We start from the raw sequence: 17,040 nt of genomic DNA, 5'->3' as shown, positions 1-17,040 counted from the left end.
GGGGGGGTTTCATGCCCCCCACAGCAGGGTGGGGGCAGGGCCCTACCCCCACCCCTCCCCCCCCACCCCCTCCGGGTCCACCCAGGACACTCGGGGGGCACCCAAGCGTCCCGCGGGGGGTGGGCCGGGCGTTTCGGGTCCCCGCCCCGTGGGTGGGGGGGGGGGGGGGGGGTGGGGTATTTAGGGGGCAGCCGTGGGGTGGGGGTTTGGTTTTCTTTTTTTTTGGGGGGGGGGCGGGGATGGAGCGGACGCCGGCCGTGGACCCCTGGGATTTGGGGGTGATCGGGGGGTACTTCGTCCTCGTCCTCGCCGTGGGGCTGTGGGTAAGGGTGTGTGTGTGTCGTTCCCCCCCCCCAAAATCCACCCCCCCCGACCCATAAGTGGACCCCTAAGTGCCCCCCCCCCCTCACTTTGGGACCCCTAACGACCCGCTTGGGACCCCGAAGGGACTTTTGGTGCCCTAAGTGCCCCCCCCTCAGACCCCTAAATGCCCCCCCGGACCTATAACTGCCCCCCCAGACCCCTAAGTGCCCCCCCAGACCCCCTGGACCTATAACTGCCCCCCCCCCAGACCCCCAAATCCAACCTTGGGACCCCTAACTGCCCCCCTAGACCCCTAAGTTGCCCCCCCAGACCCCTAACTGCCCCCCTAGACACCTAAGTGCCCCCCCAGACCCCTAACTGCCCTCCCAGACACCTAAGTGCCCCCCCAGACCCCTAACTGCCCCCCCAGACACCTAAGTGCCCCCCCTGGACCTATAACTGCCCCCCCCCCGACACCTTAGTGCCCCCCTGGACCCCTAAATGCCCCCCCCGGACCTATAACTGCCTCCCCAGACCCCTAAGTACAACCTTGGGACCCCTAAGTGCCCCCCCCAGACCCCTAAGTGCCCCCCCAGACCCCTAACTGCCCCCCCGGACCCCTAACTGCCCCTCTGCACCTATAATTGCCCCCCCCCAGACCCCCCATTCCCTCCTCTATTGACCCAACCCCATTGAGTGACCTAGAACCTCCCCCTTGATGCACCCAGACGCCCCCAGACCCACCATGGGGCACCCCACAACCACCCTGTGACACCCCAAGACCCCCTACGACCCCCCCCCCCGTGACCCCCCCCACCCCATAACTGCCCCCACACCCCCTGGGGCCCCCCCATTCCCCCCTCCCATTGACCCAACCCCATTGAGTGACCTAGAACCGCCCCCTTGATGCACCCAGACGCCCCCAAACCCACCATGGGGCACCCCACAACCACCCCACGACCCCCCCAAGACCCCCCCCCCCACCCCATAACTGCCCTCCCACCCCCTCGGCCCCCCCATTGGTCAAGGCCGGGGGTTTCCTTGACCCCCCCCCCTCATTGAGTGACCTAGAACGTCGCCCCCCTTTCTGCCCCCCCCAGCACCCCCCAACTACTTTGGGGTTTCCCACAATTCCCTGCTCTCTCTCTCCCCCCCCCCCCCCCGCCCCGGTTGTTTTTTTGACCTCTCTGACCCCTGGCGGGGGAGGGGTTAATCATTACCCACAATGCCCCAGTCTGGGGCTGGTAATGAGGTACATGGGGTTAATGAGTGACTGGGAGCACTGGGGACTCCTGTACTGGGAGCACTGGGGGTGTCTATACTGGGAGCACTGGGAGCACTGGTGGCCTCTATACTGGGAGCACTGGTGGCTCCGTACTGGAAGCCCTGGTGTCCCTGTACTGGGAGCACTGGTGTCCCCATCCTGGGAGTCCTGGTGCCACTGGTGGCCCTGTACTGGGAGCCCTGTTGCCCCATACTGGGAGCACTGGTGTCCCAGTACTGGTGTCCCTGTTGCCCCATACTGGGAGCACTGGTATCCCCATACTGGGAGCACTGGTATCCCTATACCGGGACCCCTGGTGCCCATACTGGGAGCACTGGTGCTGCATACTGGTGTCCCTGGTGCCCCATACTGGGAGCACTGGTGTCCCAGTACTGCGAGCACTGTTGCCCATCCTGGTGTCCCTGGTGCCCCATACTGGGAGCACTGGTGCCCATCCTGGTGTCCCTGTTGCCCATACTGGGAGCACTGGTATCCCTATACTGGGAGCACTGGTGCCCCATACTGGGAGCACTGGTGTCCCCATCCTGGTGTCCCTGTTGCCCATACTGGGAGCACTGGTCGCCCAGTACTGGTGTCCCTGGTGCCCCATACTGGGAGCACTGGTGTCCCTATACCGGGACCCCTGTTGCCCCATACTGGGAGCACTGGTTGCCCATCCTGGTGTCCCTGTTGCCCCATACTGGGAGCACTGGTGGCCCATCCTGGTGTCCCTGGTGCCCATACTGGGAGCACTGGTGTCCCCATCCTGGTGTCCCTGTTGCCCATACTGGGACCCCTGGTGGCCCATACTGGTAGCCCTGTTGCCCCATACTGGGAGCACTGGTATCCCTATACCGGGACCCCTGGTGCCCATACTGGGAGCACTGGTGTCCCCGTACTGGTGTCCCTGGTGCCCATACTGGGAGCACTGGTGCCCCATCCTGGTGTCCCTGGTGTCCCCCCCGCAGTCCCTGCGCCGCGGCAGCCGCAGCACCATCAGCGGGTATTTCCTGGCCGGGAGGAGCATGGCCTGGGGACCAGTGAGTGGCACTGGGGGGCACTGGGGGGACACTGGGGGGGTACTGGGGGGTACTGGGGGGCACTGGGAGGGCACTGGGAGGCACTGGGGAGGCACTGGGGGGGTACTGGGGGGTACTGGGGGGCACTGGGGGGATATGGGGGAATATTGGGGGCACTGGGAGGGATATGGGGGGACATAGGGGAATATTGGGGGCACTGGGGGGCACTGGGGGGGCACTGGGGGAATATTGGGGACAAGGGGGGGGGACATGGGGGATGTGGGGGGCTCTTGGGGGACACGGGGGGATTTGGGGGGCTGTGGGGACACTGGGGGGCCCGTGGGGGCTCTTGGGGGGGATTTGGGGTCCCCCCAGACCCCCCCCCCCACCCCCCGATGGGTGACCCGTGGGTGGGGGTGGGGGCGGGGGGGGGGCAGGTGGGGGCTTCGCTCTTCGCCAGCAACATCGGGTCGGGGCACTTCGTGGGGCTGGCGGGGACGGGGGCGGCCGGCGGCATCGCCGTGGGGGGCTTCGAGTGGAGCGTGAGTGGGGGGGGACCCCCCCCGGATCCCCCCATACACCCCAGAACTCCCATATATCCCCCATAAGCCCCCATAAGCCCCCTACACCCCCCCCAGCCCCCCAGTAACCCCCCATAATGCCCCCATAACCCCCATAGACCCCCATAACCCCCCATAGCCCCCATAGACCCCCATATCCCCCCATAGCCCCCCCACCCTATATCCCCCCATAGCCCCCCATAACCCCCTATATGCCCCATAGCCCCCCCTAACCCCCTATATCCACTCCATAACCCCCATAATGCCCTATATCCCCCATAGCACCCCCTAACCCCCCTATAGCCCCCCCATAATCCCCCCATAACCCCCCATAACGCCCTATATCCCCCCTATAGCCCCCCCATAACCCCCTATATGCCCCCCTAAGGCCCCTATATCCACCACATAACCCCCATATTGCCCTATATCCCCCCCTATAGCCCCCATAACCCCCCTATAGCCCCCCCATAACCCCCTATATCCCCCATAGACCCCCCCTATAACCCCTATAGCCCCCCATAACCCCCCTATAGCCCCCATAGATGCCCTATAACCCCCCTATAGCCCCCCATAACCCCCATATCCCCCCTAGAACCCCCTATAACCCCTACATTCCCCTGTAGCCCCCCATAACCCCCCATAACCCCCCCTATATCCCCCATAGACCCCCATAACCCCCCTATATCCCCCTATAGCCCCCCCATAACCCCTTATATTCCCCCATAACCCCCCTATAGCCCCCCACAACCCCCATATCTCCCCTAGACCCCCCCCAGACCCCCTTATAACCCCCCCATAACCCTCCTATATTCCCCTACAGCCCCCCATAACCCCCCAATATCCCCCATAGACCCCTATAACCCCCCTATAGCCCCCCATAACCCCCCATAACCCCCCCATATCCCCCATAGACCCCTATAACCCCCCTATAGCCCCCCATAACCCCCCATAACCCCCCCATATCCCCCATAGACCCCTATAACCCCCCTATAGCCCCCTATAGCCCCCCATAACCCCCCTATATTCCCCCATAACCCCCCTATAGCCCCCCACAACCCCCATATCCCCCCTAGACCCCCCTATAACCCCCCATAACCCCCCTATATTCCCCTATAGCCCCCCATAACCCCCCAAATCCCCTATAGCCCCTATAGCCCCCCCTATACCCCCCCATAGCTCCCTATATCCACCCCATAACCCCCCCATATCCCCCCCATATCCCCCCCAACCTCCCCATGCGACCCCACCCCGCGTGACCCCGCCCCCCAGCGACCCCACCCCCGTGTGACCACGCCCCCAAGTGACCACGCCCCCCCCCATAGGGCATGTTCATCGTCCTGCTGCTGGGCTGGGTCTTCGTCCCCATTTACCTGCGGGCGGGGGTGAGTGGGGGGGGGGCGGTGGGTGGGGCTTGGGGGGGCGGGGCCTAGGGGAGGGGCCTGTGGGGGAGGGGCGTCAAAGGGGGAGGGGCCTGGGGCACTTTGAGGGGGGGGGGAAGGTAACACTGGGGGGGGGGGTCTGGGGTCTTTTTTTTTAGGGGGGGCACCTCCAAACCCCTGGGTGCCCCCCCCAAACCCATGGGTGCCCCCCCACACCCCTTGGGTGCCCCCCCCCCAATCCATGGGTGCCCCCTCAATCCATGGGTGCCCCCCCCAAACCCCTGGGTGTCCCCCCAAATCCATGGGTGCCCCCCCCCCCAAAACCCTGGTGCCCCCCCCAACTCCCTGGGTGCCCCCCCCAAAACCCTGGTGCCCCCCCCAACTCCCTGGGTGCCCCCCCCACACCCCTTGGGTGCCCCCCCAAACCCATGGGTGCCCCCCCCAAACCCATGTGTGCCCCCCCCCAAAACATCTGGACACCCCCACACCCCTGGGTGCCCCCCCCAACCCCCTGGGTGCCCCCCCCTAATCCATGGGTGCCCCCCCCAAACCCATGGGTGCCCCCCCCACCCCTGGGTGCCACCCCCACCCGTGGGTGCCCCCCCAGGTGTCGACGATGCCCGAGTACCTGGGGAAGCGTTTCGGGGGGGGCCGCATCCAGCTCTACCTGGCGCTGCTCTCGCTGGGGCTTTACGTCTCCACCAAAATCTCCGTACGGGGGCGGGGGGCGGGGCGGGTAGGGGAGCTATAGGGGCTGGGGGGGTTCTATAGGGGCTGGGGGGGGATCTATAGGGGCTGGGGGGGGATCTATAGGGTCTGGGGGGGGATCTATGGGGCTGGGGGGGATCTATAGGGGCTGGAGGGGGATCTATAGGGTCTGGGGGGGGATCTATAGGGGCTGGGGGGGGATCTATAGGGGCTTGGGGGGGATTTATAGGGCCTGGGGGGGGATCTATAGGGGCTGGGGGGGACCCTAGGGGGGGCTGGAGGGGGATCTATAGGGGCTGGGGGGGATCTATAGGGGCTGGGAGTCCTCGGGAGGGGCTGCTATAGGGGTTGGGGGGGACCCTACGGGGGCTGGGGTAACCTATAGCGGCTGGGGGGGGATCTATAGCGGCTGGAGGGGACCCTGGGGGGGGCTGGAGGGGGATCTATAGGGTCCGGGGGGGAATCTATAGGGTCTGGAGAGGGATCTATAGGGTCTGGAGGGGGATCTATAGGGGCTGGGGGGGATCTATAGGGGCTGGAGGGGGATCTATAGGGGCTGGGGGGGATCTATAGGGTCTGGAGGGGGATCTATAGGGGCTGGGGGGGATCTATAGGGGCTGGGAGTCCTCGGGAGGGGCTGCTATAGGGGCTGGGGGGGACCCTATGGGGGGCTGGAGGGGCTCTATAGGGTCTGCAGGGGGATCAATAGGGGCTGGAGGGGGATCTATAGGGGCTGGGGGAGCAACTATAGGGGCTGGGGGGGATCTATAGGGATTGGGGGGGTTCTATAGGGGTTGCAGGGAAGTATGGGGGCTGGGGGGGATCTATAGGGGCTGGGGGGGATCTATGGGGGCTGGGAGTCCTCGGGAGGGGCTACTATAGGGGCTGGGGGGGACCCTAGGGGGGCTGGAGGGGCTCTATAGGGTCTGGGGGAGGCAACTATAGGGGCTGGGGGGGATCTATAGGGGTTGGGGGGGATCTATAGGGGCTGGGGGGGCACCTATAGGGGTTGGGGAGGATCTATAGGGGCTGGGAGTCCTTGGGAGGGGCTGCTATAGGGTTTGGGGGGAACCCTATAGGGGCTGGGGGGGTTCTATAGGGGTTGCGGGGATTCTATAGGGGCTGGGGGACCTTCTATAGGGGCTGGAGGTCCTGGGGGGGGGGTCTGGGGTCTTCCGTGGGGGTTTTGGGAGGGGGTCCTATGGGATTTGGGGGCCTATAGGGTCTGGGGGGGGCCCTCTGGGCTCAGGGGGTCCCTCCAGGCTTTGGGGGGTCCCTATAGCCCCTATAGGCGCCCCCCCCCCCCGGTAGGTGGACATGTACTCGGGGGCCATCTTCATCCAGGAGGCGCTGGGCTGGAACCTCTACGCCGCCGTGGGGGCCCTGCTGGCCGTCACCGCCCTCTACACCGTCACCGGTGGGGGCGGGGCCACGGGAGGGCGTGGCCGGAGGGGGCGTGGCCAGATGGGGCGTGGCCGGAGGGGAGGGAGGGGCCCGCGGGGGGCGGGGGGGGCTGGTGGGAGCTTGTGGGGTGCAGCGCGTGGCCAATGAGGAGGGGCGTGGCTTGTGTGGGTGGGGCCGTGTGGGAGGGGCCAGGAGGGGCGGGGCCGGGAGGGGCGGGGGCCCAAGAGGGGTGGGAGCTGATGGGGCCCTGGGGCAAAAAGGCGGGGCCTGGCGGGCGTGGGCAGATGGGGTGGGGCAGGAAGGGCGGGGGGCCTAAAGGCGTGGCTGCCGAAGGGGCGTGGCCTGAGCAAGGGGCGTGGGCAGGGCCTGGCGGTGTGGTCTAGATGGGGCGTGGTCTGAAGGGGGGCGTGGCTAAAGTGTGGGGGTCTGAGCGGGAAGAGGGTGTGGTCTGGCGATGGGAGGTTCCTGAAGGGGGGGGCGTGGCCTGAACGGGCGTGGCCTGCAGGGGGGCTGGCGGCGCTGATGTACGCAGATCTGGTGCAGACCCTCATCATCGTCGTGGGGGCCTCGGTCCTGGCCGGCTACGGTGGGACTGGGAGGGGGCTGGGAGCACTGGGAGGGACTGGGGGGTACTGGGGAGGTGTTGGGAGGGGACTGGGAGGGGACTGGGAGAAACTGGGAGGGGATGGCGGGGCACTGGGAGGTGACTGGGGATTATTGGGAAGGACTGGGGGTCACTGGGGAGGTGTTGGAAAGGGACTGGGAGGCACTGGGAGGGGACTGGGAGAAACTGGGAGGGGACTGGGAGCACTGGGAGAAGATTGAGGGGGACTGGGAGCACTGGGAGGGACTGGGGGTCACTGGGGAGGTGTTGGAAAGGGACTGGGAGGCACTGGGAGAAGATTGAGGGGGACTGGGAGCACTGGGAGGGGATCGAGGGGCACTGGGAGGCGACTGGGGGGGACTGGGAGGGACTGGGAGCACTGGGGAGGTGTTGGAAAGGGACTGGGAGGGACTGGGAGGGGACTGGGAGGCACCGGGGAGGCACTGGGAGGGGACTGGGAGCACTGGGAGAAGATTGAGGGGGACTGGGAGCACTGGGAGGGGACTGGGAGGGGGCTGGGGATTATTGGGAAGGGCTGGGGGTCACTGGGGAGGTGTTGGAAAGGGACTGGGAGGCACTGGGAGGGGACTGGGAGAAACTGGGAGGGGACTGGGAGGCACTGGGAGAAGATTGAGGGGGACTGGGAGGCACTGGGAGGGGATCGAGGGGCACTGGGAGGTGACTGGGGGGTACTGGGAGGGACTGGGGGGGTCACTGGGGAGGTGTTGGGAGGGGACTGGGAGGCACTGGGAGTCACTGGGAGTCACTGGGAGGGGACTGGGAGCACTGGGAGGCAGCACCTGCGCCTTGGGAGGCACTGGGCTGTACTGGGAGGAGGCAGGGGGAGCCGTGGGCGAGTCCGCTGCGCCTCCCCCAAGCCCCATACTGGTCCTTACTGGTCCTTACTGGTGCACGCTGGGGGCCTCGCAGCACTGGGCGCCGTGGGGGGCTACGAGGGGCTGGTGGAGCGTTACCCCCTGGCGCTGCCCCCCAACGTGACGGGTCCCTGCGGGCGCCCCCGGCCCGACGCCTTCCACCTCCTGCGCCATCCCAGTACCGGGGACCTGCCCTGGCCCGGCCTCTTACTGGGACTGGGCATCATCTCCGCCTGGTACTGGTGTACCGATCAGGTGGGACTGGGAGGCACTGGGAGGGGACTGGGGGGGCACTGGGAGGGGACTGGGGGGCACTGGGAGGTACTGGGAGGGGAGTGGGAGACACTGGGATGGGATCGAGGGGCACTGGGAGGCACTGAGATGGGACTGGGAGGCACTGGGAGGGGATCAGGAGGTGCTGGGAGGGGACTGGGGGGCACTGGCAGAGACTGGGAAGCTCCGGGAGGGGACTGGAAGGCACTGGGGTGGCACTGGGAGCACTGGGGAGGTGCACTGGGAGCAAATGGGGTGGTCTCTGTGTCCCGTTCCCCCCCCCCAAGGTGATCGTGCAGCGGTGCTTGGCCGGCCGCTCGCTGACCCACGTCCGCGCCGGCTGCGTCGTCTGCGGCTACCTCAAAGTGCTGCCCATGTTCCTCATGGTGCTGCCCGGCATGGCCGCCCGCGTCCTCTTCCCTGGTCAGCCACCCCTCGCTCGCCCCGCGCCCACCCCCACCTGCCCAAGACGCCCAAGATGGTTGGCCACCCAATGTGGCCAACCAACGTGGCCGCCCAACATGGCTGCCCTGGTGCCCCTTCCCCAATCTTCATTGACCAGCCCAAGATGGTTGGCCACCCAACATGGCCACCCAACATGGCTGCCCAACGTGGCTGCCCTGGTGCCCCTTCTCCAATCTTCATTGACCAACCCAAGATGGTTGGCCACCCAACATGGCCACCCAACATGGCTGCCTAACATGGCCGCCCTGGTGCCCCTTCCCCAATCTTCATTGACCAACCCAAGATGGTTGGCCACCCAACATGGCCACCCAACGTGGCTGCCCAACATGGCCACCCAACATGGCCACCCAACGTGGCTGCCCAACATGGCCAGCCAACATGGCCGCCCTGGTGCCCCTTCCCCAATCTTCATTGACCAACCCAAGATGGTTGGCCACCCAACATGGCCACCCAACGTGGCTGCCCAACATGGCCACCCAACATGGCCGCCCAACATGGCCACCCAACATGGCCACCCAACATGGCTGCCCAACGTGGCTGCGCTGGTGCCCCTTCCCCAATCTTCATTGGCCAATCCAAGATGGTTGGCCACCCAACATGGCCACCCAACGTGGCTGCCCAACATGGGTGCCCAACATGGCCGCCCAACATGGCCAGCCAACATGGCCGCCCTGGTGCCCCTTCCCCAATCTTCATTGACCAACCCAAGATGGTTGGCCACCCAACATGGCCACCCAACGTGGCTGCCCAACATGGCCACCCAACATGGCCACCCAACGTGGCTGCCCAACATGGCCAGCCAACATGGCCGCCCTGGTGCCCCTTCCCCAATCTTCATTGACCAACCCAAGATGGTTGGCCACCCAACATGGCCACCCAACGTGGCTGCCCAACATGGCCACCCAACATGGCCGCCCAACATGGCCACCCAACATGGCCACCCAACATGGCTGCCCAACGTGGCTGCGCTGGTGCCCCTTCCCCAATCTTCATTGGCCAATCCAAGATGGTTGGCCACCCAACATGGCCACCCAACGTGGCTGCCCAACATGGGTGCCCAACATGGCCGCCCAACATGGCCAGCCAACATGGCCGCCCTGGTGCCCCTTCCCCAATCTTCATTGACCAACCCAAGATGGTTGGCCGCCCAACATGGCCGCCCAACATGGCTGCCCAACATGGCCGCCCAACCGTGGTAGCCCAACATGGCCGCCCAACGTGGCCACTCCAAGATGGCTGCCTGAAGAAGCCACCCAAGATGGCCGCTCAGCAGGGCTACCCAAAATGGCCGCCCAACCGTGGTGGCCCAAGATGGCCGCCCAAGATGGCCGCCCAGCCCCCTTCCCCCGTGAGCCCCACAAGTGCCCCCCCCCAAATCCCTACACCCCCCATAATCCCCCATATCCCATAATCCCCTTTATATCCCATAATCCCCCATATCCCATAATCCCCCTCTATCCCATAATCCCCATAACTCCCCCAATCCCATAGTTCCCTCTATCCCCTAATCCCCTCTACCCCATAATCGCCTATATCCCATAATCCCCCAATCCCATAATCCCCTCTATCCCCTAATCCCATCTATCCCGTAATCCCATATGTCCCATAATCCCCCTCTATCCCATAACCCCCGTAATTCCCCCAATCCCATAACCCCCCTCCCTCCCCTAATCCCCTCTATCCCATAATCCCCCTCCCTCCCCTCTATCCCATATATCCCATAGTCCCCTCTATCCCACAATCCCATATATCCCATAATCCCATAGTTCCCTCTATCCCCTAATCCCCTCGACCCCATAATTCCCCCTCCCATAACCCCCTCTATCCCATAATCCCCCTCTATCCCACAATCCCATAGTCCCCTCTATCCCACGATCCCACATATCCCCTAATCCCCTCCCTCCCCTAATCCCACATATCCCATAAATCCCATAAATCCCCTAATCCCATAGTCCCCTCCCTCCCCTAATCCCACATATCCCATAATCCTCTCTATCCCATAATCCCCTAATCCCCTCTACCCCATAACTCCCCCTCCCCCAATCCCCTCCATCCCCTAATCCCATATATCCCACATATCCCATAATCCCCTCCGTCCCCTAATCCCATATATCCCATTATCCCCTAATCCCCCAAATCCCATAATCCCCCTGTCCCCCCAATCCCCCCTACCCCATAAATCCCATAATCCCACATTTCCCACAATCCCCCCCCAACCCCACATTTCCCATAATCCCCCAGTCCCCTCCCTCACCCCCCAAATCCCCTAATCCCCCCCCAATAATCCCGATAATCCCGACAGAGGTGGTGGGGTGCGCAGACGCCCAGGGCTGCCGCCGCGCCTGCGGGACCCCCGTCGGCTGCTCCAACGTCGCCTACCCCCGCCTCGTCCTCACCCTCCTGCCCCCCGGTACGGGGACACGCCCCCGCCGCGCCCGCGCCGCGCCCCCACCGCGCCCCGACCGCGGGAGGGGGCCGTATTAGGGGCTATTATGGCATTATTAGGGCGCTATTAGGGCTATTAGGGCGGTATTAGGGCGTTATTAGCGGTATTAGGGCGGTATTAGGGTTATTAGGGTGTTATTAGGGCGTTATTAGCGGTATTAGGGCGGTATTAGGGGCTATTACGGCATTATTAGGGCGTTATTAGGGGTATTAGGGCGGTATTAGGGGCTATTACGACATTATTAGAGCGTTATTAGGCGTATTAGGGCGGTATTAGGGTGTTATTAGGGGCTATTACTGCATTATTATGGCGTTATTAGGGGTATTAGGGCGGTATTAGGGGCTCTTACTGCATTATTAGAGCGTTATTAGGGTGTTATTAGGGCGTTATTAGGGGTATTAGGGCGGTATTAGGGGCTATTACTGCATTATTAGGGCGTTATTAGGGTTATTAGGGCGTTATTAGCGGTATTAGGGCGGTATTAGGGTTATTAGGGTGTTATTAGGGCGTTATTAGCGGTATTAGGGCGGTATTAGGGGCTATTACGGCATTATTAGGGCGTTATTAGGGGTATTGGGGCGTTATTAGGGTGTTATTAGGGCGGTATTAGGGCGTCATTAGCGGTATTAGGGCGGTATTAGGGGCTATTACGGCATTATTAGAGCGTTATTAGGGGTATTAGGGCGGTATTAGGGCGGTATTAGGGGCTATTACTGCATTATTAGGCCGTTATTAGGGGTATTAGGGCGTTATTAGGGGCTCTTACTGCATTATTAGAGCGTTATTAGGGTGTTATTAGGGCGGTATTAGGGCGTTATTAGGGGTATTAGGGTGGTATTAGGGCGTTATTAGGGGCCATTACTGCATTATTAGAGCTTTATTAGGGAGGTATTAGGGGTATTAGGGCGGTATTAGGGGCTATTACTGCATTATTAGGGCGTTATTAGGGGAATTAGGGCGGTATTAGGGGTATTAGGGCGTTTTTAGGGGCTATTACTGCATTATTAGAGCGTTATTGGGGTATTAGGGCGGTATTGGGCACTATTAGGGGTATTAGGGGCTCTTACTGCATTATTAGAGCATTATTAGGGTTATTAGGGCGGTATTAGGGCGTTATTAGGTGTATCAGGGCACTATTAGGGCGGTATGAGGGGCTATTATGGCATTATTAGAACATTATTAGGGGTATTAGGGGGTCATTAGGGGCTATCACTGCATTATTGAGGTATTAGGGTGGTATTAGAGCGTTATTAGGGGTATTAGGGCGGTATTAGGGGCTACTAGGGTGTTATTAGGGCTACTAGGGCGTCATTAGAGCGTTATTAGGGGTATTAGGGCGTTATTAGGGCGTTATTAGGTGCTACTAGTGCATTATTAGAGGTCATTAGGTGACGATTGGGGGTTACTAGTGGCTAATGGAAAGCTATTGGGGGGCTATTAGTGCACTCAGGTTATTAGCTGGCTATTAGGGGGCTATTAGTGCACTCTTAGGGTTATTGGGGGCTATTAGGGGCTAATAGCGGCTATTAGTGCACTCTCAGAGGGCATTAGGGAGCTATTGGGGGTTATTAGGGGCTATTAGTGCACTCTTAGAGGTATTAGGGGGTTATTAGGGGCTATTAGGGGGCTATTAGTGCCTTCTTAGAGGTATTAGGGGGTTATTAGTGGCTATTAGGGGGCTATTAGTGCACTCTTAGAGGCATTAGGGGCTATTAGTACACTCTTAGAGGTATTAGGGGCTTATTAGTGGCTATTAGGGGGCTATTAGTGCACTCTTAGGGTTATTGGGGGCTATTAGTGCTCTCTTAGAGGTATTAGAGGGTTATTAGGGGGCTATTAGTGCAATCTTAGAGATATTAGTGGCTATTAGTGCAATCTTAGAGGTATTAGGGGGTTATTAGGGGGCTATTAGAGGCTACGGGGGGTTATTAGTGGCTATTAGGGGGCTATTAGTGCACTCTTAGGGTTATTAGGAACTATTAGGGGGCTATTAGTGCCCTCTTAGAGGTATTAGGGGGTTATTAGGGGCTATTAGTGCACTCTTAGGGTAATTAGGGGGCTATTAGTATCTTTTTAGAGGTATTAGGGGGTTATTAGGGACTATTAGGGGGCTATTAGTGCACTCTTAGAGGCATTAGGGGGTTATTAGGGACTATTAGGGGGCTATTAGTGCACTCTTAGGGTTATTAGGGGGCTATTAGTGGCTATTAGCAGCTACGGGGGGGTTATTAGTGGCTATTAGCGGGCTATTAGCGCACTCCCAGAGGCCGGTGGGAGTCTGTTTTGGACTGTTTGGGGTGTGTTTCCCCCATTCCACCCCCCCTTTCCCCCCCCCAGGACTACGCGGGCTGATGCTGGCGGTGGTCCTGGCCGCCCTCATGTCCTCCCTGGCCTCCATCTTCGCCAGCGCCGGGACCCTCTTCACCCTCGACGTCTACCAACGCCTGCGCCCCCGCGCCGGAGCCCGGCACCTCCTGATCGCCGGCAGGTTGGTGGGGTTTTTTTTTTTTTTTTTGGGGGGGTTATCACCCCGTTTGGGTGGGTGGGGGGCACCCAGGGGTGACGGCGGGGGTCCCGCGCAGGCTGTGGATCGTGGCGATGGTGGGCTTGAGCCTGGCCTGGCTGCCGGTGGTGGAGGCGGCGCGGGGGGGGCAGCTCTTCGATTACATCCAGGCCGTCGCCAGTTACTTGGCCCCCCCCGTGGCCGCCGTCTTCTTCCTCGCCGTCTTCGTCCCGCGCGTCAACGAGCCCGTGAGTTTGGGGTTTTTTTTTGGGGGGGGGGGGGGGGGAAGCCAGATGTTGGGGTGAAGAAGGGGACCCAGGTGCTGGGGGGATGAAGAAGGGGATCCAGGTGTTGGGGGGGATGAAGAAGGGGATGCAGAAGTTGGGGGACCCAGATGTTGTGGGGGGGGTGAAGAAGGGAATCCAGATGTCAGGGAGATGAAGAAGGGGAATCCAGGTGTTGGGGGGACCCAGATGTTGGGGGGGTGAAGAAGGGGATCCAGATGCTGGAGGGGATGAAGAAGGGGAATCCAGGTGTTGGGGGGATCCAGATGTTGGGGGGGATGAAGAAGGGGATGCAGAAGTTGGGGGACCCAGATGTTGTGGGGGGGGTGAAGAAGGGAATCCAGATGTCGGGGAGATGAAGAAGGGGAATCCAGGTGTTGGGGGGACCCAGATGTTGGGGGGGTGAAGAAGGGGATCCAGATGCTGGAGGGGATGAAGAAGGGGAATCCAGGTGTTGGGGGGATCCAGATGTTGGGGGGGATGAAGAAGGGCATCCAGACTTTGGGGGTAAAAAGGGGATCCAGGTGTTGGGGGGGGTGAAGAAGGGGATCCAGATGTTGGGGGTTGAAGAAGGGGATCCAGATGTTGGAGGTGATGAAGAAGGGAATCCAGGTGTTGGGGGGATGAAGAAGATGACCCAGATGTTGGGGGGATGAAGAATGGGATCCAGGTGTTGGGGGGGACCTGGACGTTGGAGGGGATGAAGAAGGGGATCCAGATGTTGGGAGGATGAAGAATTGGGATCCAGGTGTTGGAGGGGATGAAGAAGGGGATCCAGATGTTGGAGGGGATGAAGAATGGGATCCAGGTGTTGGGGGGGACCCGGATGTTGGAGGGGATGAAGAAGGGGATCCAGATGTTGGGAGGATGAAGAATTGGGATCCAGGTGTTGGAGGGGATGAAGAAGGGGATCCAGATGTTGGGGCAACCCAGGTGTTGGGGGGATGAAGAAGGGGATCCAGATGTTGGGGGGGTGAAGAAGGGGATCCAGATGTTGGGGGGACCCAGATGTTGGGAAGATGAAGAATTGGGATCCAGGTGTTGGAGGGGATGAAGAAGGGGATCCAGATGTTGGGGCAACCCAGGTGTTGGGGGGGGTGAAGAAGGGGATCCAGATGTTGGGGGGGGTGAAGGGGACCCAGGTGCCTGGGACCGAGGGGACCCCGGCATCCGGACCCCCTCGTTACCCCATTCCCATCAGCCCCCCCCCCCCCAAAAAAAAAAGGGGACCCCACATCTGGGTGCCTGACCCCCCCCCTTCCCCTTCCCCCCCCCCCAGGGCGCTTTTTGGGGTCTGCTGGGGGGGCTGGGGCTGGGCCTGGCCCGGCTGGTCCCCGAATTCGCTTTGGGGACGGGGACGTGCGGGTCCCCCGGCCGCTGCCCCCCCCTCGTTTGCGGCCTCCACTACCTCCACTTCGCCGCCCTCCTCTTCCTCGCCACCGGCCTCATCGTCGTCGGCGTCTCCCTCTGCTACCCCCCCATCCCTCGCCAACACGTGAGTCCTTTTTTTTTTTGGCGGGGGGACGGGGACGGGAACGGACACCCCCAATTTTTTTTTTTGGCGGGGGGGGGGACACGCCCCGATATCCGGCTTCCCGCAGCTCCACCGGTTGGTCTTCAGCCTCCGGAACAGCCGGGAACCACGGATCGACCTCGACCGACAAACCCCCAAGGATGGCGCCGGTGACGTCCAGCTCCGGGGTAAAGGGACCCATGGGTGCTGGGGGGGGGGGGGCAATGGGTCTGGGAGGGGGCTAATGGGTCTGGGAGGGGGCTAATGGGTGCAGGGGGGGCACCCCAAGGGTCTGGGAGGGGTCCCATGGGTGCAGGGGGGGGCTCTAAGGGTCTAGGAGGGGGCCCATGGGTCTGGGAGGGGGCCAATGGGTGCTGGCGGGGGGGTGTCCAAGGGTCTGGGAGGGGTCCCATGGGTGCTGGGGGGGTCCCATGGGTGCAGGGGGGGGCAGCCCAAGGGTCTGGGAGGGGTCCCATGGGTGTGGGAGGGGTCTCATGGGTGCAGGGGGGGGTCCCATGGGTGCAGGGGGGGCAGCCCAAGGGTCTGGGAGGGGTCCCATGGGTGCTGGGGGGGGGGGGTCCAAGGGTCTAGGAGGGGTCCCATGGGTGCTGGGGGGGGGCTCCAAGGGTCTGGAAGGGGTCCCATGGGTGCTGGGGGGGGGCTCCAAGGGTCTGGAAGGGGTCCCAAGGGTCTGAGGAGGGGTCCCATGGGTGCAGGGGGGGCACCCCAAGGGTCTGGGAGGGGTCCCATGGGTGCTGGGGGGGTCCCATGGATGGTGGTTGGGGTCCCATGGGTGCAGGGGGGGGCAGCCCAAGGGTCTGGGAGGGGTCCCATGGGTGTGGGAGGGGGCCAATGGGTCTGGGAGGGGTCCCATGGGTGCTGGGGGGGGGGGTCCAAGGGTCTAGGAGGGGTCCCATGGGTGCAGGGGGGGCACCCCAAGGGTCTAGAAGGGGTCCCAAGGGTCTGGGAGGGGTCTCATGGGTGCAGGGGGGGGTCCCATGGGTGCAGGGGGGGCACCCCAAGGGTCTGGGAGGGGTCCCAAGGGTGGGGGGGGTCCCCTGGGTGGTGGTGGGGGGGTCCCCTGGGTGCAGAAGACGCAGAACTGATTCCCCCCCCCCCCATTTCTTCCAGATGTGGAGGCGGAGCCATCTGGCCAGGGGGCGGGGCCTGTCCCCCAAGGGGCGGGGCCGTCGGGGGAAAGGGGCGTGGCCGAGGCGCCGGCCCCGCCCCCCGAGGAGCGGGTGTGGGGGCGGGTGGTGGACGCCAACGCCCTGGTGCTGATGGCCGTCGCCTTCTTCCTCTGGGGGTACTTTGCCTGAGACCACCCCCCCCACGGCGGAACGTACCCCAAAAGGGCTGGAACGGCCCCAAAACGGGGGCAAAACCCCCCACGCGACGGCAAAACGCCACCAAACCAGGCAAACCAGGCCCAAAACGAGG

At 62.6% G+C, this 17,040-nt stretch overlaps 1 protein-coding gene across 1 annotated transcript; it reads left to right on the top strand.

The window, feature by feature from the left end:
* Positions 1-239: 239 nt before the first annotated feature.
* SLC5A2 (solute carrier family 5 member 2) lies at positions 240-16,960 on the top strand. The gene is made up of 15 exons (XM_075018853.1): positions 240-323; positions 2,536-2,607; positions 3,024-3,128; positions 4,469-4,528; positions 5,133-5,237; positions 6,545-6,650; positions 7,143-7,223; positions 8,172-8,371; positions 8,677-8,812; positions 11,157-11,264; positions 13,638-13,788; positions 13,883-14,051; positions 15,367-15,582; positions 15,689-15,788; positions 16,732-16,960. The coding sequence occupies exons 1-15, from the start codon at positions 240-242 to the stop codon at positions 16,917-16,919; spliced, it is 1,881 nt and encodes a 626-aa protein (XP_074874954.1). The 3' UTR covers positions 16,920-16,960.
* The last annotated feature ends 80 nt before the right edge of the window (positions 16,961-17,040 follow it).

This window comes from Buteo buteo, chromosome 31, assembly GCF_964188355.1.
Source record: "Buteo buteo chromosome 31, bButBut1.hap1.1, whole genome shotgun sequence".
NCBI classification, from domain to species: Eukaryota; Metazoa; Chordata; class Aves; order Accipitriformes; family Accipitridae; genus Buteo; species Buteo buteo.
Note: the sequence above shows the minus strand (reverse complement) of the source record. Positions and strands in the feature narration are given on the sequence as shown.

What these genes read in the sequence shown, in the direction of transcription:
- SLC5A2 (XM_075018853.1), top strand. Translation starts at nt 240, where the DNA reads ATGGAGCGGACGCCGGCCGTGGACCCCTGGGATTTGGGGGTGATCGGG. An exon ending in ACGTCTCCACCAAAATCTCC is followed by an intron (nt 5,238 to 6,544) that starts GTACGGGGGCGG and finishes CCCCCCCGGTAG; the next exon opens with GTGGACATGTACTCGGGGGC. An exon ending in CGCCCTCTACACCGTCACCG is followed by an intron (nt 6,651 to 7,142) that starts GTGGGGGCGGGG and finishes CGTGGCCTGCAG; the next exon opens with GGGGGCTGGCGGCGCTGATG.